The following is a 24,166-nucleotide window of genomic DNA, read 5'->3' on the forward strand; positions in this document are numbered from 1 at the left end:
TCAACAGTTAAATTTAAAAAATGTGACATAAATAATAGCATCTTTGGGTTACAGCACATCTCCTTTTATTTTTTCCTGTTTTGGAAGTCAGGCCTAACAGGAAACAACATAATAAATAATATAAATTACTTGCCCATGGTCAAAAAGGGAGAAGACCCAGGAACAGGATCTCAGCAAGCAAGGTCGTGTTTTCCCTGGCTGTGCTGCTTTGTCATGTGCTTCATGTTCTTCCAATGTAAAGAGCAGGTCTTGCCATCAGACTAGCTGGATTCAGACGTCAGCTTTTCAATTTATGAGCTGGCAGACCTTGGTCAGTTTACTCACCCTCTGTGTGCCTCAGTTACCTCAAATATAAAATTAGAATGACAATGACAGCCACCTCAAAGGTAGCTACGAGGATAACTGCATTTTGCAAAGCCTTTAGTACAATGCCTGGCATTTATAGAGGACCTAATAAATATTCACAGTGAAGATGATCGTGATGATGAGAATGACACAGACTTTTTCTCTAACCGGATTGTCAGTTCTTGGAGTGCATGAACTATGTTTTATGCGTCTGCACATGCGTTGCTAACCTCTTCACACAGCAATTGTTCAAGGAATATTGTGCACCCTCTAGGATAAGAGGGTGAATACAGTAAGCATCAGATATCTGCGAAGGACTAAAAGCAGCATTTGAGGAAGGCTGCCCTGAAAGTAGTTGGAGGAAGAAGCAGAAAGGGGAAACGGAAGTAGTAAGGTTTGAATTCTGTCCTCCTACCCCCCAAATTTGTATGTTGAAGTCGTAACCTCCAGCACTAAGAGTGTGACTGTATTTAGGTAGGTTCTTTAAAGAGGTAAGGGAGGACATTAGAACATAGACAGACAGAGTAAAGACTGTGTGAAGACACAGGGAGGAGATGGCCATGGGCAAACCAAGGAGAGAGGCCTCAGGAGAAACCAGCTTTGCCGACACTGTTGTCTCAGGCTGTGTAGCCTCCAGAGCGATGAGAAAGAAAGTTGTGTTGGTTAAGCCACCTACTCTGTGATACTTCGTTACGGCAGCCCTAGCAAACGAATACAGAAAGAGTAGGAAAGAAACCCACGATGGGGTTGTTAGCATTCTGGAGTGACATGAAATCTCTGGGACCAGGACAGTGGCAGAGAGGATTCATGCCCTACATGGGGCTGGAACCCAGGGCTACCAGACTTAAGAGTGGACGAGGCCTTAGGGGGTCACCCCCTTCCCATTTCCACTCAGTGCATCATGCCCCCCTCATCACCTTTCTCAGGAGATTGTCTGAGTTCTGTCCCTCCTACCTTGCATCTCTGAATGTCTTAAATTGCAAGAAGGTCTTTACAATGAGACCCAATCTGAGCCCCTCTGCCTCTGACTAGCTGTGTGACCTTGAGCAAGCCACTTAAATTCTCTGATTTGTTTCCTTATTGGTAAAATGGAAAAATCACACTTCTTTGGGAAGACTCTTGGGAGGTTTAAATGAAAGAAGCCTCCCATGGTGCCTGGCACATGGCAGGGCTTTCTTCATTAGAGGATAGCTTTGTCCTCTGTTCCGTCCCCATCAGCTTTCCATCTTTAGGAAGAGTCACCACTGCTTCACCGGTTTATCATTTTTGCTCCCATCTGAGGTAACTTGAAGATGCTGGGCAGCTTCTCTATTCTTTAACCAGACCTTCTTGTTGGTAATTGATGCATAAAAATGTTCATGTCTTAAAGTTTTTTTTTTTCCATTTTCTTGTGCTATACCACAGGAAATAACTGGAGGGCTAAATGGAATTTAAAAATAAGAAAGTAGAATGGTCTGTTGTCTACTTGTGGGAACAGGCTCTTTTTTCAGGGAAATTCAAAGATGAATTTTCAATGACATTCTTTTTTTTTTTTAAGTCAAACTTTACTTGTGTTAATGGATTAGAACATTGCAGCAAATAAATACACAGATGTTAGTGAATTGAAGATCAAGGCTGATGACATGTAAATTGTATGCCTAATTATAACCACTCCAAGAGTGCTGAGAACACATGAGTTGCCAGGATATGGATGGAAGCTGCTTTTGAACATCTCCATTCTGCCAACCCATGTATCTAGTTTTAGGAAGAACGGCTTCTACAGCATTTCCTAAAAGCCATTTACTTTCTTCTCCTCTGGATAGTAAAGTAAACTTCAGTGTCCTTGGAAGGAAAGAGCAGGACTCTCATTATTGTTACTATTATTTAAAATTTAACATTTAAGCCAAAGGAATGAATTCTCTGAATTCATGAATGTTAAATCCTGAATTTAATGCTGAGATGATCTGCATGGTTCTACACTTGTCTTTTTTTTTGTAATAAGCTACTGCATTTGCAACTAATGAACCCAAATAAAAGAATGATAGTATATCTAAGAATGATGGGGAACTAAAATTTTGAGCTATAAGTGATATTAATATGTTAAATTACATGTGTAATGAATAATAGAACAATAAGACCCAGCCAAAAGACAAGAATTTAAAACATGCAATTCATAGTTTTTCTTTGAGCACTGTGTTCCCCCAAAGAGGCAACAATTTGTCTCTATGGCTAGGTTCCAGGTGTTCTTGTGTGGTCTGGGTGTAGGAAAAGGCATTTATAGTCATTTTTACGTTGTACACAGAATTCTCAGGTAGTCTCTTAAATTTTACATCCACATAGTCCTTTTTGCTTCTTAAAATACTAAATCTGGGTTTAGTAGGAGGCTAAACTCTACATGGCTAAAAGGGGATGCTGAACTGGTTTTCTGACCCTTTAGTCATAGCTCCCCTACGCTTAATCAAATGAAAATGTATGCAATGGTTGCTGTTTTCTATCTAGGTTTTAGTGTCTGTTACCTATGTAATTTCAGACCTAAATGACTGTCCTGTCTGGTTCCCACAGCCTAGGAGCTGGGTTAATAGATCCTCAGCTGAGGGTTATCAGGACAAGGTATCTCCGTGACCTCTGTCTGCACAGATTCAGGGTCAGTGCATTTGGGGTGATGGTCAGTTCTCACTAGACCCTGACCAATGCTGTGTCATTACATGAGTCGGCCAGGACACACTTCCTCCCACTGATGGCTGCTTAGGGTAACATAAGCTCTCGGTAAACGTGGCTGCAGAAAGCCCTTACTCCTGGAATCTTCACAGACAGGCTCCCAGAGCTCCTTCATTAATTAGGAGCAAAATGATTCCAGAGCTTTCCAATGTTAGGAAACTGACTCAACTTGATGCTGCCAGTATGTCAGGAATTGGTTTAGAGAGGTCTTCGGACTTTTTACCCATAGGCTCTGTAAGCAGGAATTTCTCTCCTTCTGCAAAGGCTGGGGCTGGGCATGCCCTAGTCATGACCCCAGTATACTGGGGAAGCTGAGAGGCAGCCAGACCCTCCCTTGGCATAGGAATGGCTGAGCCTTTTCTTCAAGCTGACGGGGTTGTTTGGAGGGAAATATGCTCTGTTATGTGATTTATGTTGTCCAAAAGGAGAAAACATGTTAGTCCCTTAGGGCAAGCAGAGCTTTTCCTGGCACTTGGATATGAAATAAATCTCTGGAGTGGGACTCCACATGCGGGGACTCAGCCACATGCTCACAGTGTTCCCCACAGCAGTCCTGCAGCAGATGCAATGGCGGATTCCACAGAGAGGAGCCAGATGTGGGATGCTCAAATGGAGTTCCAGTGTTTCCAAGTTTTATCTTTGCTTTCTAGGTACTTAGCCAGATTATTAAAATAAAAATAACAATTGTGTTTTATTATGGAAAATTTTCAAACATATATAAAAATAGAGTAACTGGCAGACCACCATGCCTGTGTCACCTAGTTTCAACCATTATCAACTCATGAGCCAGAGTTTTGACCTAGCAGATGTTTGGACATTTAACCATGAATAACCCAGATGTTGTTTGGAATTAGGCTGGCTCGCGATGGAAATCAAATTTAGGCCTGGAGGGTCCTTTAGCAAGGAGTGGTTTGAATCATCTCCATTTCATTTTCAGAGTTAGGGGCCTGTTAGTCACCTCTTGGCTTGGGACTGTCCTCCTGATCCTGGTTCCAGTTATCCTAGTTAGTATAAACATGTGCCCAAAGAATGACGCTGATGTTCTTACAACAAACCCAGGATATTGGAGATAGACAAGGAAGAAGGAGGAGAAGATCCTGTGCCTCTGCAGAACTCTCCTGCAAGACTACTGCTTTTTATGACTAACAGCCTTTTATGATGTCAGTTTATTTCAGTGAACACCTAAGCATCCATTATGTCTGAGTAACTAGAGTCCCAGACATCAAGGGCTTCCAGTTCTGGTGAATTGCCTGAAGTTCCCAGGTCTGTTCATGAGCGATTAGGTGCTTTATGTTTAAGAGGTACTTTCAACCACCAGATAGGATAGTTTTTACTGAATCCTGCCACCTTATTTGAATAAATTCAGTAGTAGTCTCAGATTACAGGAACTTAGAATCAGTGAACCAAAGGGACAGTCAGTAATGTAGAGCTAATGAAGGCAGCCTGACAGCAAGGGAGGAGGTAGAAAAACCACAGAAATCTGGAGTGAGAACTAAAATGCCACTTTTGCCAGGGTTATTTGAGTTATCAACTCATTAGCTAGAGTTTTGAACTAGCAGATGCCCTTAAGGTGAAGGGCCTCACCACACGCATCTTCTGAACCCGAGGCCTTCACAGTAATGAGGGGACAGTATGAAGCTGTGAATGACAAAGGATTTGGAATTAGACAATATAAGTTCAAGCTTTGACCTTCTGCTTGCCAGCTGGGACACCTGACATAATTTACCTGACCTCTTTTTTGAGTCTGTTCTCAATTCTTAAGACAGATCTGGTAATAACCACCTGACAGACGTGGTGAAGGTTAATGCAATAATTTCACTGAAGCAAGCTTTATAAACAATGAAATTCAACGTCTAGTCAGCTGGGCTTTTTATGTTCATACCAATGTCACTGGCATATATAAAAAAGACAAGTATATTTTCTGTATATGTTCTTTAAGGGAGAAAGTAAAATAGAATTATAAGTTCTGATCCATAAAGCAAGAAATATAGCTGCTGAGAAGACTTCTCTCACTGGAATGGTATCTTCACCAACAAGTAGGGTTTACTGAGAGAGGTACAATGACAGAGAATAAGACTGAAAAGGTGGGTTGGGTCCAGACTGTCAAGGGCCTTGAGTGCTGTGTTAGGGGTTTAGATTTATTTGTGATATTTGGCTCTATATTACATAAAGTATTGAAATAGAAAAATGCCAAAAAAATCAGAATCAGGGAATACATACATTAGAAGTCTATACACAAGTTAGAAAGGAGAAATAGTCATGCAGTCATAGAGCCCTATATAGTTGTTAAAGCTAAACTTCAACTAGACCCTGAGCTTACAGCAGCCCAAATAAAAAAGAAAAAAAAAAGAGTAATCACATGATTTGCATCGTTCTTGAGGATGAAACGTCAGTTCTAAAGACCAGCAAAACTGTGGCACTTAAATGAGTGAATTTTCTTGGGTAAGAGTTTGTAAATGGTGCACGAAGTGATATGTGGTATATAATGTTCTCAACAATATCCTCATAGTGGGTGTGATACTAGGTTTAACAGGGATGTTTCTGATGTTTCTTTTCTTTTCTTTTTTTTTTTTTTGAGACAGAATTTCACTCTTGTTGCCCAGGCTGGAGTGCAATGGCACGATCTCGGCTCACCGCAACCTCTGCCTCCCAGGTTCAAGCGATTCTCCTGCCTCAGTCTCCCTAGTAGCTGGGATTACAGGCATGTGCCACCACACCTGGCTAATTTTGTGTTTTTAGTAGAGACAGGGTTTCTCCATGTTGGTCAGGCTGGTCTCGAACTCCCGACCTCAAGTGATCCACCCTCCTTGGCCTCCCAAAGTGTTGGAATTACAGACGTGAGCCACTGTGCCTGACCCAGGGGTGTTTCTTATAGGGCTCTTCAATATTTAATTGAGAATGTAAGGTGAAATAACAACTTAGTGAAAGCAGTTCTGCCAAAGGAACAAGAGAATATGGTCCAAGATTCAGTTTTCTGATGGTTGGACTCGATTTGGGTGTAAAAAGCTTGACTATGTGGAAGAAGGGTTGAATTCTACCTGTGTACAATTCTTCAAAGACGTTGGTGTTCCCAGCTAGACTTTGATTGTGGTAAAGGCCTATTTACACCCCACTGTCACTCTCTGTCTGCTCGTATCAATTTACACTTCTTTATAGCACTTTCACAATGTGACAAGAAACTATACATTTATTGTCCCTCTAGGATGTTATCTGACATGGAACATGTCTTTTTCTTCCACTAGAATGGGGACTGTGTCCTTTCGACCTTCACCGCATCTCTGGTATGCACAATATTGCTGGACACATGGCAGGGTTTAAAACACATGTGTTTTGAATGAATGGAATTAATGAATACATGTTGGACAATATCCAGTTTAGGTTAAATTATCTGGTAAGAGCCAGTTATTGTATAATGCTGAGTAAAGATACCTCTCATGCTTGGAAGATCACCTAAGGTGGCAGGACTGACATCATCATGTGAAAATGGAAGACCCGGACATAATTTCCCCAAATAAATAACTATCCAGCTTCTGTTTTGAGATGACTGCGGGATTACTTACCTTCAGGGTCTGGGTGTTATCTGAATAAAACAAACTATTGTAATGAAACAAGGTAATTTAACATAAAGCAACACTACTATGTGCAATGCATTTTCAGGTCTGTTTTGGCACAAGAACTATCTTTTCCAAAATTTTATACCATGCCAGAGTTCTTACAGTAGCCTATAAAGCCTACATCAGGGTTTCTCAAGCTCAGCACCACTGACATTTGGGACTGGATAGTTTCTTGCTGTGGGACCTGCCCTGTTCATTGTAAGGTGTTCAGCAGCACCCCTGAACTCTAGCCGCCAGAGGCCAGTAGCAAGTCCCCAGCTGTGACAACCACAAATGATGTCAAGACATTGCCAAATGTCTTCTGGGAACTAATATGGTCCCTAGTTGAAAACCACCATCCCACGTGATTTGACTGCACACCCAGTGACCTCTCATGTTACCCTCTTCTCTCTGTTATTTGCTATACTCTAGCCACACTGGTTTCTGGATCTTTCTTGAGCATGTGAGGCATGGTCCACTTTGAAGTCTTTGCACTGGCTGTTGCCCTTACCTGGAATACCTCTCCTCGGATGCCTCCATGGCCGCTCTGCACCTCCAGCAAGTCCTGTCCCTGTTGTCACTTTCTCTGTAATCCTGTCTTAAATTGTATCCTTCGTAACAGCCCTTCCACTTCTATTCCCTGTCCCCGTTTTTCCCCATGCCATTTACTATACCATTTTCTATAATTTACTATACCATTTTCTCATTCATTTTGTTCATTGTCAGTCAACCCTACTAGAATAGAAACCCCAGGAGAGGTCTTGTTCACTTCCGTGACCCTCAGTTCCTAGAACAGTGCCTGGCACATAGTATGTGCTTAATACACATTTGTTGAAAGGACAAGTAAGTGAATGCATGTGTGATTGTTTTTTTTTAACTGAGAAGTTTCCTTATTAATTTTTTTTCTTTTTTTATTGAGACGGAGTCTCACTGTGTTGCCAGGCTGGAGTGCAGTGGTGCGATCTCGGCTCACTGCAACCTCTGCCTCTCGGGTTCAAGCGATTCTCCCGCCTCGACCTCCTGAGTGAAGTGGGACTACAGGCACATGCCACCACGCCCAGCTAACTTTTTTTTTTGTATTTTTAGTAGAGATGGGGTTTCACCATGTTAGCCAGGATGGTCTTGATCTCTTGACCTTGTGATCCACCCACCTTGACCTCCCAGAATGCTGGGATTAGAGGGGTGAGCCACTGTACCCAGCCTTTTCTTTCTTTCTTTCTTTTTTTTTCAGACACAGTGTCCCATTCTGTTACCCAGGCTGGAGTGCAGTGGCATGATCATAGCTCACTACAACCTCGAATTCCTGGGGTCATGTAGTCGTCTTCCCTCAGCTTCCCAAGGCACTGCATCTTCCCACAACTGACCGACTGGGAACGTTTCATCAATGTACAAATGGCTCATTTGACTCCAAGCTGTTGAGGAAAATTGAGATTCTTTACTGGGTTTTTAAATTAATCTCTGAGGGTCACTGTTCATTTTACTTGAAAAGTATATTTCCATGTACTTATATAATACTTTTACAAGGAAGTATCTTTCTGTAATTTAGCTAAGCTACCAATTTTAAGTAAGTTTATTTTGTCCCTTATGCTGGTGGAATTAATTGGACTTAGATTAGTGATTAGTGATATCACAGGCAATGAGTTAAACTTTGGTGGTCAAACACAGTTTTTCACAAAAGATGTGCTAACGTAGTTTCCTATAATAAACATTCATGATCTCTTACAAGTCAACAGTCTTAAAACTATCAAAACAAACTTTTAAATATTATAGGAAAGCTCTTTGTTCTTAGAAAATAGGGAGAAATCTAGCTTTATGGATGTTATGATCAAGAATATACAAATATTTAACTGAAATTTTATGGTCATGAATATGTTAAACATTTGTTAATCTCCTTCCTCATCTATCAATCAAAATTTAAGAATCAATTTTGTGTTTTACTTTCTCAAAAGCAATTGTTTCAACAGTTTCTTCAGGTTTCTTTCAAGGTTCCTGCTTGCAATAAAGCAAAACAAAATGGACGGCTTCTGTTTTATCTCTAAATTCAGTCAAAGCTAACCTGAAGAGGCTGGGTGCGGTGGCTCACACCTGTAATCCCAGCACTTTGGGAGGCTGAGGCGGGAGGATAACCCTGAGATCAGGAGTTCGAGACCAGCCTGGCCAACATGGTGAAACCCTGTCTCTACTAAAAATATAAAAAATTAACTGGCCATGGTGGCAGGAGCTTGTAATCCCAGCTACTGGTGAGGCTGAAGCGCGAGAATCGCTTGCACCCAGTGGGTAGAGGTTGCAGTGAGCTGAGATCGTGCCACTGTACTCCAACCTGGGTGACAGAGTGAGACTCTGTCTCAAAAAAAAAAAAGCTAACTTGAAGATATTTAATTTGGGGTTTTTAATAATTTCTTTCCATAAGCAGCATAGTTTCCATGGAACGTACTAGATAAATTACATGCTAAATGTATCCCTCAAATAATCAAGCAAATTTATCTGCAGTATGGAATGTCTGGATACAAACCAACTAAATTTTAGAGGACAGCTGCCAAGACCAATGACATATAGTAATTTGTCATGATTTGGAGGCTTGCTTTGGGACTGTATGCACTGGTCGTGCACTGCATTTACATTTCAAAGGTGGCCACAAATCTTCCGATGCACAGAGAGCTCCAAACAGGACTCACGCACATGTCAAATGTGTACTCTCTTATGCATCTGAGCAAGGACAAGATTGTCCTTAGACGATCGTTCTAAAAAAAGGAGTTTCCTGTTAAAAAAAAAAAAAATACCTTTCTGACAGCTTCTCTTAGCTTCCAGCTACAAATACAAACGGGAAAAACCCAAAACATGATGAAAAAACAGATAGATCCTCATTTTATTGCTAGAATGAAGAGGGAATTTCCATTTACCACAAAGAGGTGAGAGATGATAGAAGTAGAAGGCAGAAAATATAGCTCCAGCTTAAGAAGAAAGGCTATTTTTTTTTTAGAAAAAATTCTAATTGCTTTAGCTTCTAAGATATCATTGAAGAATGTATTATTAAACTAAAGGAGACTTGATTATGTGGATTACAATAACCTGTCATATTCCCTTACCAAAAAACCATATTCTGTTAACAGAAGAAAGGCACCTATATAACATTTGGCAGTTTGGTTGAGCTAAATGTCATATCCTATTGTCTGGCCTCTTGGTTGGTTTCTGAGGGGTCTGCACACTTCTTTTTCAGTCACTTGTTGTGAGGGACATCCTCCTATGTGGTGTAAAACATGATCTCATGTGCAAGGGACAGCTTTTTCTTAGAAAAGAAGACTGTTGGGGAAAGAGGGTGAAGGGAGAGTGAAATGGAAGGCAGTAGAAGTGTAACTACTAACAGAAGCCAGCCATATTAAAACCATTTTGCATAATGACTTCAGTGGGTGTCCCTTCCAGGAGCACAAGGTTGAATCAGTACTAGGAAATCTAGATATTGAATTCATGTCATAATAGGTCACAGATGAAAACAATGGATCATTTCTATAGGAGCTAAAATGGCAGTCATTCCAACAATCTACTTAGTGGTAAATTCTACCACCATCCCTTTAAGGTCAAAATTATTCTGGAAGAGCTGCCAATATAACCTTGAGAACTGGAAAAGAAAAAATGACTATTACTATTTGCAATTGCTCTGAACTTATTGTTATTATTTGGTTTTGTGTCATATAGAAAACCTGGAAATCAACTAAAAACTCTGACCTGTACTGAAAGCTCAGTGTGATAACGAAACAAAACCCTGGTATTCTATTCCTGAGTAATAATTACTAGCAGGTATCATGGGTATTAACAAGAATAGGATGAAGAAGATATCTCATTATCAATAGCTACAAAAACATAAATATTCAGGAGTAAATTGATCAAGAAATGTGCAGGAGCTATGAAACTTGATTGAGAGACAAAAACTTATTAAAGAGAAGAATGGATAACTCTTTTCTCTTTGAGGGGAAGGCAGGCAGTGGGTTGTACTTAAGGGGGTATTGTGTGGAGATCCTGAGTTGACAGTGCTTGGAGAAGAGAAGAGGAGAGAGTCTCTAAGATCAGCAGCAGGAGGCTGAGACCAGGGAGAGGCAGGGAAGGTGAGGGGACAATGACTAGGGGATGGTAGAGATTGAACACCTGCCCCATGTGCCCGGCTTGGAGATGAGCTGGGCAAGGGACTTTTGTCTGTTTTGTTTAGATTTTCTTAAATAGTAAGAACTGCTAATGTCATTGTCCTTTGCCTCTCCTCCTCTCTTCCTCATAAAAATCTTCTGTAATCATCTATATTACTTCGCGTAGGCTTTGGGGACAGATTTGTGGCTTATTTCAGACATACCACTACCCCCAGGCTGGCATTAAGAAGGGGAAAGAAACGCAGTTTTGTTTGTATTTGACAACTATCTCAGAAATGAAGCTTCGAGTCAAATTCCATTCTCTGTGTCTGAGTTATGGTCTTTTACTAAGATAATGTTAATATCATAAGCTATACAAAATGGTTACTTGAATTATACTCCTTTTATTTTCCCGTGTACTCAGATCATCTGCATGGCTGTACATTGAGGCCAGTTGAAGGAGTGATTTGGTGCGTTTTCTCAGTGCTCTGAAAGGATGGTCTGGGTTGGACATTTGATGACATTTTTGTTACAAGTGCTATCTCTGTTGAAGGATTTTAGTTGGTTGGAGTGACATCTAATTTAATGGCTGTAGCACAATCTGTCTGCTCTAGCAAAATTGCCATTTCCATGTCTGGTCAGCAAAATTTCAATTTTAGTGTAAAACAAGTTCATTTCATTTCTATTTTAGGAAGATTGAAAATGATGGGGATAAATATGAACAAATAATAGAAAAATGTGTTTGAGATTAGACTGTAAAGAAACATACTATTTTTCTTAAAGCTAGGATTTCAACTAGATTATGACATAAGTGATTTGATTAGATTGCTGATTATAAAAAGTGGTTCTTTTGAACTTTGAGTCTCACAGCCAAAGCACACTGTTGAGAGATGCCAGGTAACAGACACTGTGTTTTTTTGTGTTTTAGGCAACTTTTTCCTGTACCTGTGAGGAGCAGTACGTGGGTACTTTCTGTGAAGAATACGATGCTTGCCAGAGGAAACCTTGCCAGAACAACGCGAGCTGTATTGACGCAAATGAAAAGCAAGATGGGAACAATTTCACCTGTGTTTGCCTTCCCGGTACGATATATACTCATGGTTCAGTTATTAGGTGTATATCTGTACAACATGCACTTCTCGCTCTCTTTTTTTATTTCCATAGGTTTTTGGGGAACAGGTGGTATTTGGTTACATGAGTAAGTGCTTTAGTGGTGATTTGTGAGGTTTCGGTGCACTCATCACCCAAGCAGTATACACTGAGCCCAATTTGTGGTCTTTCATTCCTCATCCCCTTCTCACCCTTCCCCCTGAGTCCCCAAAGTTCATCATATCATTCGTATACCTTTGCATCCTCATAGCTTAGCTCCCATTTATGAGTGAGAACATATAATGTTTGGTTTTCCATTCCTGAGTTACTTCTCTTAGAGTAATATTATCCAGTCCCATCCAGGTTGCTGTGAATGCCATTAATTAATTAATTATTATTATTATTATTTTTTGAGACAGATTATCTGTTTCCCAGTCTGGAGTGCAATGGTGTGATCTTGGCTCACTGCAACCACTGCCTCCTGGGCTCCAGCGATTCTCCTGCCTCAGCCTCCCAAGTAGCTGGGATTACAGGCATGCGCCACCACACCCAGCTAATTTTTGTGTTTTTAGTAGAGATGGGGTTTCTTCATGTTGGCTAGGCTGGTCTTGAACTTCTGACCTCAGGTGATCCACCTGCTTCCACCTCCCAAAATGCTGGGATTACAGGCATGAGACACTTTGCCCAGCCTAACTCGTCCCTTTTTATGGCTAAGTAGTATTCCATTGTGTGTACTTGTTTCTTTATCCACTCATTGATTGATGGGCATTTGAGTTGGTTCCACATTTTCAGCATACACTTCTTAGTTAAGGATGGTTAAACAATGCTTTGCCCAGCTGTTGAACAAGGCAGCTTCAAGATCTCATTTGGTTCTATCAGTCTCTGCTTTATGTAATCAGGGAATGGAAGAAGAAAGTTCACATGGAGCTACACAATATGTCCCTTGGCTTTCTGCCATTACAGTGCTTCCGTTTCAGCATTACCCCATTTTTGTGCTGGAAAAATAATATTCCTGGTCCAATAGAGGCTTGGATATTTTAAAAACAATTCCACAAGTATATACTGAGTGTGGACTGGCACTGTACAGGGTGATTATGTTAAGTAACTGAAGAAAATCCAGGATAAACCACAGAAGCCACCAATTCTTCCTGTTTATATTAACTTCCTTTTGTTCATGCACATTCGTTAGTTCAAGTTCCTGCTACCTTATTCTCCACAATGGGAAGGTTTTAACGTTTCTTGATTAATGTGGTGTGTTCTTGGATGTTACATGAGACTTGGAAATCCTCAGAGCACACTGAGGGCCTCTAGGGAGAGTGCAGTGGACAGTGTGCCTGTAGACCTCATGCTCTGACAATCATCTTAATTGACTTACTGCTCAGCCAACTTGATTACAAACCCTTCAGGAGCAGGAATGACATTTTACCAGGGAGTGTTCTGACACAGCTATTTTGGTGCATCTTCAAAGCAAACACCAAGTTGTTCTTGTTTTGTTGTAAAATAATGTGCAAAGCTGACATCATCTTTCCTCTTTCCATCCTATTCTCTTGCCAGCTTCTGACACTGGGTGGGGATTCAGGATAAAGTAGGAGTTGGAGGGTGAAAAAAGGGATGGAACGAAGTGGGCATTGGGGTTATTAAGTACTCATTGTAAGAAACAAGAGTGCCAACAAAGTCGAAATTTGTAAAAGTGAAATTCATTCACTTATCTATTCCCACCTAAACTTTATCAAATCCTAGGGATAGGTTAATATTTTAGTATGTTCTTTCATTGTGTGAGTGTGTGTGTGTGTGTCTGTGTGTAGGTCAGAGTGTGTGTATTTCTCTTGCAGGCCAGATGATTAAGTATTCTTCTACATGTTTTTAAAAAGTAATATGATCCATGTTGTTCTGTAACTTGCCTTTTTTCAGTGTGTATTTGGCAGTAGATCACAGACATCGTACCAAGTCAGTTCGTATGGAGTCACCTCATTCGTTTTAACAGTTACGTGGTGTCCCCAGATTTTTATCTCCAGGTCAGACTCCCCTCCAGACCTACTTACTTGACAACCTACATGACATCTCCATTTAGGTGTCCCAGGGCACCCTAAGCTCAGTCATCTCCAAGCTGACCTCATCGTGCTCCCAGCCTGACACAGCTCGTCTTCCAGCGTTCCATCCATTTCTAGAAGCCAGACATCTAAAGTCATCCTAGGTGCCTCCCGCTCCCACCCTCTTCATGTGTTTTCCACCTCCGATGCTCTCCATTTTACCACCTAGAGAATTCTCAAATCCTCACCCTCTGCAGCCCCACTGCCAACACCTTCAGGCCAGTGGCCCTTGCCCCTTGCTTGTGCTGCTGAGATGGCCTCCTGCTGTTCCTCCAACAATTCTTGACCCTGCTGCATACTAGAGCCAGGGTTCTCATGTCAAAGTGAGCATTGGCCTTTGTCTCATCCATGCCCAGACCCTCCATTCTCCACATGGCAGCAGGGGATCCCTTCCCAGTGAGATTCTGATGTAGTTGCTTTTCTGTGTAAACTTCTTTTTCACATTGCTCTTTGAAGAGAGATTGAAATCCTTGGCCTCATTGTGCTCCAGGATATCTCTTTTGCCTGCTTTTCCAGCCCTATCTCACCCCCATGTCTCCCTTGCCCTGGTTTCAGCCACCTTGACCTTTTAACTCTGCAATAGCTTGACCTCTCATCTGCCACAGGATCCACCCTCTCATCCTTGTGCTTGGACAATACTTCCTCCCTGTCTCCTTTTTGCTTAGTTAACTACTCCCAGATCTCTGTTGTTTCAGGCCTCTATTAAATGCCTCTTTTCTCGGGAAGTCTTGGCTGAAGCCTTCAAGATAAGTCTCTCTCCATTTTTCTCTTCTATAGCCCCGTGTTCCTTCCTTCACAGTGCTGTCTGTTCTCAGCGTACATTTGTGTGTGTGACTCTTTGATTACTACCTGTCTTCCCTTTTTTATTTTATATTTTATTTTATTTTGAGACAGAGTCTTGCTTTTGTCGCCCGGGTTGGAATGCAGTGGCATGATTTTGGCTCACTGCAACCTCTGTTTTCCGGGTTCAAGTGATTCTCCTGCTTCAGCCCTCCTAAGTAGCGGGGATTACAGGAGCCCGCTACCACACCTGGGTAATTTTTGTATTTTTAGTAGAGACAGGGTTTCACCATGATGGCCAGGCTGGTCTCAAACTCCTGACCTTAGGTGATCCACCCATCTTGGCCTCCCAAAGTCCTGGAATTACAGGAGTGAGCCACTGCACCTGGCCTGTCTTCCCTTTTTTAAAGGATGGTTAAGCCACATGAGGGCAGGGCCTGGATCAGTTTTGTTCATGATTGTATTCCACAGTGTCTGACAAATTGTGGACACTTAGTCAATGTGTTGATGAGACGAATTAATGAAAGAGTATAAATGTATGCAGATGTTTGAAGCTATTCCTCTATTGATGAATCTTTTAGATGGTTGCAATTTCTCTTTTGGAAGTAATGTTAAACAAACGAAGATCCTTTTACAAATAGTCTCAATCAGAGCTGGCAAGTGGAGGTTTGGTATTTTATCTGGGTTTGTTCTCAAAGAGGCTTCATTTTTTTAAAAAGGATTTTATATGCACAGAATTGAATTGATGATAATACTTGGTTTGTGGTACTCTCTGATCTTGTTCATGCATAGCCTGTTTTTACATATTTACTAAGCACCAGTGAAACCACCACCAAAAACAGAGGTTGTTTCTGAAAACTAACCTGATAGCCTCCTCCTTTGTTCGTCCCTTTACCTCTCCTTTCCCTCCAGAGATAACAACCACCCTGAATCTTGAGTTGATCAGTTCTTGTTTTCTTTTCTTTTGTTTTTATTTTTGTTTTTGGAGATGGAGTCTCGCTCTGTTGCCCAGGCTGGAGTGCAGTGGCATGATCTTGGCTCACTGCAAGCTCTACCTCCTGGGTTCATGCCATTCTCCTGCCTCAGCCTCCTGAGTAGCTGGGACTACAGTTGCCCGCCACCACACCCGGCTAATTTTTTTGTATTTTTAGTAGAGACAGGGTTTCACCGTGGTAGCCAGGATGGTCTCGATCTCCTGACCTCTTGATCTGCCCACCTCGGCCTCCCAAAGTGCTGAGATTACAGGCGTGAGCCACCGCACCCGGCCTGTTTTCCTTTTTAATCATTTGAATATTTACATGTTTTTATAGAAACATTTATTTTTAATTCTTTTAAAATCTATAAAAATGGTATCATGCATGATTCATGTTATGGTATCATGCATGCAATTCTCTGGTACTTATTTTTTCACTTAATACTATCATTACTAAGACATCCATAGTGCTGGAGTTGACTGCCATATAAAATTCGAATCTGTGAACAGGGACAGATACGCATTCTTGTATGTCTTCTGTTGTGTATGTGCTTGAGGTTTTTAAGGTATATACCTGGAAGTAAAATTGTGGAACATAAAATATATAATTGACCAATTATAGGATGTCATATTAAACTGTTTTTTTCCAAGTGTTGCACTAATATCTACTTACATGTGCAGTATATAAGTGAGTTTGTAGACTCACATCTTCTTCAGCATTTGGTAGTGTCAGAATTTTTAATGCTTGCCAGCTGGATAGGTATAAAAAGGTAACTCATTATGGCCTCTGTAGTCTGCTGAACACTAATAATGCTGACCTCCTCTTCATATGTTTATTTGCCGTTATCTGCGTGTGTATGCACACTCTTCTTGATTTGTTAGAATTCTTTATTTTTGATACTAATAATTTGTTATACAAATTGTAAATATGTTCTTCAAGCTTGTAACTTGTCTTTTGACTTCAAGGGCTCTTTTGGGGAATAGACCTTATAGTTTTCAAACTTTACTTTTCTGGTTAATACATTTATGTCCAATTTAAGAAAATGTTTCCCTTCATGAAGATCTAAAGGATATTAACCTGTGTTTTCCACTAAGCATCTACAATTTTTGTTTTATACCAAAGTCTTTAATCAATATGAATTTGATATACTATATATATATATGTAGTATGAAATATGGATCCATTTCCTATTTTATAATTTTATTTTTAATCTTCAGAAATACACCATTTCTATAAATACATAGTATATGATACTTTATGATGTGTCCCTATTTCTTCAAAGCTACAGACAGAATTTGGAATAATTAAATAGCTGTGTATTTTAAATTGTGCCTATTATCTTCTCAGCATTTCAGCACTGTCATAGTTGAACCATTGATTTGAAATTTCCAGAAACGTAATTAATTATTTTTGCTTTTTAATAGGAAAAAGAATTTTACTGTTACCATCTAAGGTGATTTAACGTCTCCAATGCTAATATCACATTATAGCACACGTAGGCATATAGGAATCTCCTTGGGCCTTCTACTAACAATAGTAACAATAATAGAAGTATAGTCATGTACTGCCACCATGATGGACCACATACTGACGGTCAATGATGGACTACATAAACAATGGTGTGCCATAAGATTACAATGCTATATTTTGATGGTAACTTTTCTATGTTTAGACATGCATAAACAATGATGTGCTGTAAGATTACAATGCTGTGTTTTAATGGTAACTTTTGTATGTTTAGATATGTTTAGACACACAAATACCTATCATTGTGTTGCAATTGCCTACAGTATTCAGTATAATAACATGTACAGATTTGTAGCCCAGGAGCAATAGGCTATCCTGTGTAGCCTAGGTGTGTAGTAGGCTGTATCATCTAGGTTTGTGTAAGTACATTCCATTGTATTAACATAATGATGAAATCACCTAACGACATTCCTTAGAACGTATCCCCATCATTAAGCAATACGTGATTGTAATACTTTGACTTTCAGTTGACATCAAGACCATAGCATTGTTTTACTACAAGTATATGAACTTTGATAATTGTGCTTAGACTCCTGGTGTGGTTTGGCGCTGTGTCCCCAGCCAAATCTCTCCTTGAATTGTAATAATCCCCATGTGTCAAGGGTGGGACGAGGTGGAGATAATTAAGTCATGGGGCAGTTTCCCCTGTGTTGTTCTTGTGATAGTAAGTCATTACAAGATTTGATGGTTTTATAATGGTTTTGCTCAGTTCTCAGTCTTCTCTTTCCTGCCACCATGTAAAGAAGGACATGTTTGCTTACTTTTCCACCATAATTGTAAGTTTCTTGAGGCCTCCCCAGCCCTGTGGAACTGTGAGTCAATTAAACCTCTTTCCTTTATAAATTACCCAGTTTTGGGTATTTCTTCATAGCAGTGTGAGACCTGACTAATACAGCTCCGAAACAGTTTGGTCGTTGCTGGTAAATTCATCAGAATTGTGCTGGAACCCAAGAGATGGCAAATTGATCTCGATTCACAAAACAGTCATCTTTTATGTCTTCTATTAAAACAACAAAACTGTTTTATAGCCCCACACTTGTAAATAATAGCAAATTCTGGTTTAAGTAAGCTGCTTTCTGACAATAGTTCTACCATTTTCTGAATACTGCAGATTGAAAACTCCCATTTTCATGAAATAATATGAAACTAGATATAGGAGCCTTTGTGCATTGGTCACAGTTTAAACAAGTTTCAAAAATAATATTTTTTTACATTGGCATTTACATCATATTATTTTATTTTCTGAGGTTCTTGAAACATGTGTAATTTGCTTAGAGTTAGTTTTCCATGTGTGAGAAAAATCCGTGCATGTGAAAGATCTTTCTTGTTTAATATAATTTTAAGGCAGCCATAGAACCATAGCAGCAATTTAAAATAATACATTTCTGCTCTCCTTGAATCTGTAGCTCTCCTGTCATCTGTCTCACCTTCCACTTTGCCCAAAGGTCGACCCTGCCTCTATCAGGGTCTCTCTGACTCCCAGCTAGTTTTCTTCATTGCATTTTCACAGAGATGGGTCCAGGGGAACCCCCCCCCGCCCCCGGCTCTGCTCTTTTTTATGCTTTAGCACAAATCTTGATCAGGGTAGAAGAGATTTGGGAAATGTTATCTTGGCATCACAACTCCCTCTTTGCTCATCTATCTGATGACTTGTTCTTGAGTTTCCTTAAGAAGGTTTCTTCTTTGCCAGTTCCAGTTCCCTGCAGGAACCCCCATTCCCATAGGTTTCTCTCTCTCTTAGCTTAGCTTCTAGTGCTGCTTTTTTTATTGCAGCCAACACACACACACACACACACACACACACACACACACACTGCAGCAGCGCATAATCCTCAAGGCTCAGTGGCTTCCAAGCCAAGGTTAATTTTTCTTGTGTCATAGTCTGATGAGGGCACTTAGCCTCTAGGCAGTGACTCAGGGTTCCGGGTCCCTTCACGTTGTGAAGATATCATCCTCAAGAGGTGGCCTTCACAGTTGCTGCTAAAGGCAAAGGGACAGCTGGAAAGTCCTATGTAATGTTCTTAGGGCAGTGCCTAGTAGCATCTGCTATCCCTTCCACCACATGCCATTTGCCAGAATTCAGGCCCTTATTGCCTAAAGTCACTGATTAGGAAGAGGAAACAACATGGGGAACACGTCTTGTCCATGCCATGCCAGATGCAAGAACCAGTAACTGTTGGGGCTGGGATTTGAACCCAGGTCCTTCTGCAGGATTATTGATCCTCTTACTATACTGTTTTTCCGTGTTTGCAACTATGTGGTGTGCTGAGTACTTTCCTGTCACAAATGCATGATTTAAGATGATGTAATCCCTTCAGCATTTTCATGTCAAAAGATCTCATTATACTAAAATAAATATTAGGTAATTTTATCTAAAAAAGGGGGGCTGATGCTTAAAGGGGAGTTTACTAATGAGTTTAGTTCTGAACATCTTTTTTTGTTGTTCACTTTATTCTAAAGGATATTACAGGGCCAGGCATGGTGGCTCACGCCTGTAATCGTAGCACTTTGGGAGGCCGAGGCAAACAGATCACCTGAAATCAGGAGTTTGAGACTAGCCTGGTCAACATGGTGAAACCCTCTCTCTACTAAAAATACAAAAATTAGCCGGGCATGGTGGCTGGTGTCTGTAATCCTAGTTACTTGGGAGGCTGAGGCAGGAGAATCGCTTGAACCCAGGAGGCGGAGGTTGCAGTGAGCCAAGATCACGCCACTGCACTCCAGCCTGGGCAACAGAGTGAGACTCCATCTCAAAAATAAATAAATAAATAAATAAATAAATAAATAAATAAATGATATTACAAAGGATATAGATGAAGAGATGTGTAGGGCATCGATATATGTATGTGACTGGGTGTGTGTACACTCATGTGCGTGCAACACACATGTGCACACACACATCACCACAAGCCATCTCCTGGTTTTCAAACACGGATCAGTTACATCAAAAGAATACACAACTCAGCTGGGCACGGTAGTACATGCCTGTAATCTCAGAACTTTGGGAGGCCGAGGTGGGCAGATCACTTGAACCCAGGAGTTTGAGACCAGCCTGGGCAACATGGCAAAACCCCATCTCTACAAACAATTCAAAAGTTACCTGGGCATGGTGGCGTGTGTCTGTAGTACCAGCTACTCGGGAGGCTGTGATGGGAGGATTGCTTGAGCCCAGGAGGTAGAGGTTGCAGTGAGCTGAGATAGTGCTACTATACTTCAACCCAGGTAACAGAGTGAGATGCTGTCTCAAAACAAATAATCAAACAAACAACAAAAAATATATATAACTCAAAAGATACCTCCACAGTACTGGAATCCTATTCAGTCATTAGTTATCACTCCAGTCCATCATACTGCATGAATATCTCCCAAGCTGTGGCCACTGGGTTTGCAGGTTTCCTTTTTATCTCATTGGGTTCCAAAAGCAGGAGTGGTCTTGGCACACATGTATTGTACCCTTTAAGGCATCTGTTATAATTGAGCTGAAACAATGTCGTCTCTTGCTCTGAGACTCTTTCGAGATGATAGTAACTCCCATTTATTTATTCCTTTACCCTTGGCTACTGTTTCTCCTTTTTTTTCTATTTGTTGTTTATTTTTACTCAACTTTTCCACCTCTGGAAGGGACATTAGGTTTGGTCACCGTGCTGGTCCAGACTGCTGGTAACAATGCTAATCTAGCAAGGGCCTCCCCTCAGTCTATTCCCATTCATGTAGGGTAAGGTTACGTAGGCTCTGAACTAGTGAGCCATTTTTACCACCCAGGCAATATAGCTGTATTCACTCTTCGCCCCAGTTTTGCCAGTTGGGGTCAAAGCATAACTGACCCCCATTAGGTCCTTAGGAATTCTGACGTAAGGTTTAAAAACATAGTTACAGTTTTCTGTTTAGAAATCATCCCTGCTTCCAGTACTTGCAGTTGCAGCCCTAGCACAAGGACCATTGTATCAAGTAGAGGAGAAAAAATAATTATTTGGGGGGTAACTTGGGAAAGAAAGAAAAAATTATAGTTGTTATACCAGTGTACTCTCTACCTTGGCAAGAATTGCTTAATCATACCAGCATTCTCCCCATCCCCTCTCCCCAAGATCAGCCGGAGAAAAAAAAAATCTAACGGGGACACCCCATTCATCCCATTCATATTCAGTGTGAGCACACAGCTACGAAGCCAGGTAAGCCAGCTCTGCCTGCCTTCTCCCTGTTTCAGAAACCATTGTTTCAAATACCTGTCCTATTTCTCGATCAAACTATCACTGTGAGGAGGATATCTCTACCCATCGTTGGACATTGCGGGCTGTACAGTGTGTTCGCTGGTCTGAAAAAATGATAACCATCTAAATCCATGTAATATCTTCTGTTTCTTGTTTTTTGTTTTGTGATGGCACTCTGAGTGTGTTCATCTTCCGTGGGGTAAACAAAGCCCAGAACAGAGTCAGTGTCTATTCCCGTTAAGACCTATTTGTAGCTCCCCAGTCTGCCAGCGTCAGTCCCACTCACCAGCTATGTTCAGGGCCTTCTTTCCCCACAGAGAATCTGCCCTATAGCCATCAGCAGTCTCTGTCTCTCTCATTGACAAACAGTACAGTTTTGGCATTATGTGCCCAAGGAGGGTGCAAGAGGAACGTGTCTAGATTGATCCCATCTCTGCACTGCTGCAGTGCCCCTGTATCCCGTATCCACCCCTTTCATGGACTCAGGTGAGCACCTCACGGGAGCACCCATAGATAATCTGTTTGTTGATTCCAGTCACCTTCTGAACCTGGAAGGGAGTTCTTCTGATGGACACTGACAGGTTCTACTTTAATGCACCCCTCAAATCTTCATAAGGCCATGGTCCATATGGACTTCTTTTTGATAGGACAGGTTTCCACTGCCCTCTTGCCTGAGTGTATGGCCAGGCCATTGGTCACTGCCCAGTGAGTCAGTAAAAACCCGAACACAGGGGCTTCCACCGCTGTTAGTTCTTCCATTACTCCTAGAAAAAGAGTGCAATTTAGCCCACTGAGAAGATCAATTTTTACCTTCTTTGATTAAAGCAGCAGCTTTCCAAACAGGATGTTGTCCATTCACTTTGCAACTACTGTCTGTAAGCCAGGCCGCCCCTTGTTGGTCAACTGCAAGCTGCTGGACATCCTTGAACCAATTATTTTTCCGTAAGAAAACTGCATTTTCTTTGTGGATTAACTATTTATAATTAATTAATATCGATTGATTAACCTCTGAAGCACCAGATACATACACAAAAACCTTCATACAGAGGGGAGTGTTTCTTCTTTTTGAAAATGTATCCCACTGTGCTCTGATTATTACAAGTTTGATCATGCAAAATTATTTTGTTTGATGAATGAATTAATTCAAACTGTGTTGTTGTCACCAGAGAACAAAAACTCTCAACAAAGTCTTCACAGGAGCATTGTTGTCTTGACGCAATGCTTATTTCTCTTGAGAGGAGAACGTTTCTTGGTAACGGAAAATATTTTCAGCAAAGAATCTGCACCTCCAAATTTGTTATTATTTTTGATATTTTTGCTTTAATTTCTATGTCAAGTGTCAGTACAAGAAATTTTTTTTTTTAGTTATCGGGAATCTAGAAATGCATAAATATGGCAGATTGGGTTTTGAGTTGGTTAAGTAATAAACATTTTTCTTTAGTTTTCTTTCTTTTCCTTTTTTTTTTAAACTCACATGCTTATCATTTCTTTGTATTGAGAACACTTAAAATCCACTTTCTTAGCAATTTTTAAGGATATAATACATTGTGACTATACAATAGATCTCTGGAAGCATTCCTCCTGAGATTTTGTATCCTTTGACCAACCTAGGTACTCTTTTAAATCTCTCCGATCTTGTCCTCCCCTCCTTCCACCCTCCTGATAATCACCATTCTCTCTACTTCTCTGAGTTTGCCTATTTTAGATTCATCATATAGGTGGTATCACACAGCATTGGTCCTTCTGTGTCTGGCTTATTTCCCTTAGCACAGTGTCCTCCAGGTTGATTCATGTTGTTGCAGATGACAGAATTTTCTTCTTTTGAAAACCAAACATCATATGTTCTCACTCATAAGTGGGAGCTAAGCTATGAGGATGCAAAGGCATAAGAATGATACAATGGACTTTGGGGACTCGGCGGAAAGGGTGCGAGGGGTGTGAGGGATAAAAGACTGCAAATTAGGTACAGTGTATACTGCTCGGGTGATAGGTGCATCAAAATCTTACATATCACCACTAAATAACTTACTCATGTGACCATACACAATCTGTTCCCCGAAAACCTATGGAAATTTAAAAAAAAAGGCCAAGTAGTATTTTATTGTGTATATATACACCACATTTTCTTTATTCACTCACCTGTTGATGGGCACTTAGACTGAATCCATGTCTTGACTATTTGTAAATAATGCTACAATGAATGTGATAGTGCAAATATCACCTCGAAATAATGATTTCAATTCCTTTGGCTATATATCCAGTAGTGCGATTGCCGCATCATACAGTAGTTCTATTTTAGTTTTTTGAGGAACCTAAATACTGTTTTTCATAATAGTTACACTAATTTGCATTCCCAACAGTGTTCCAGAGTCCCTTTTTCTCCACATCCTCACCAACACGTATTATCTTTTGTCTTTTTGATAATAGCCATTCTGACAGGTGTGACTTGATATCTCATCGTGGTTTTAATTTACACTTCCCTGATGATCAGTGATGTTGACCCTTTTTTCATATACTTGTTGGCCATTTGTATGTCTTTCTTTAGAAAGTTTATTCAGGGCTGGGCATGGTGGCTCACGCCTGTGATCCTAGCACTTTGAGAAGCCGAGAAGGGCAGATCACGAGGGCAGGAGATCAAGACCATCCTGGCTAACACGGTGAAACTTGGTCTCTACTAAAAATACAAAAAATTAGTTGGGCATGGTGGCACACTCCTGTAGTCCCAGCTACTTAGGAGGCTGAGGCAGG

General features: G+C 40.8%; 1 protein-coding gene across 1 annotated transcript in view; it reads left to right on the forward strand.

Annotated features, from left to right (window-relative positions):
* DNER (delta/notch like EGF repeat containing) overlaps positions 1–24,166 on the forward strand; it is a 379,388-nt gene that overhangs the window by 210,124 nt on the left and 145,098 nt on the right. Inside the window, exon 6 of the mRNA XM_033229959.1 lies at positions 11,679–11,832. Within this exon, the coding sequence (XP_033085850.1) occupies positions 11,679–11,832 (154 nt within the window). The remainder of the gene's footprint in view (positions 1–11,678; positions 11,833–24,166) is intronic.

Source organism: Trachypithecus francoisi, unplaced genomic scaffold (genome assembly GCF_009764315.1).
Source record: "Trachypithecus francoisi isolate TF-2019V2 unplaced genomic scaffold, Tfra_2.0 Lachesis_group13, whole genome shotgun sequence".
NCBI classification, from domain to species: domain Eukaryota; kingdom Metazoa; phylum Chordata; class Mammalia; order Primates; family Cercopithecidae; genus Trachypithecus; species Trachypithecus francoisi.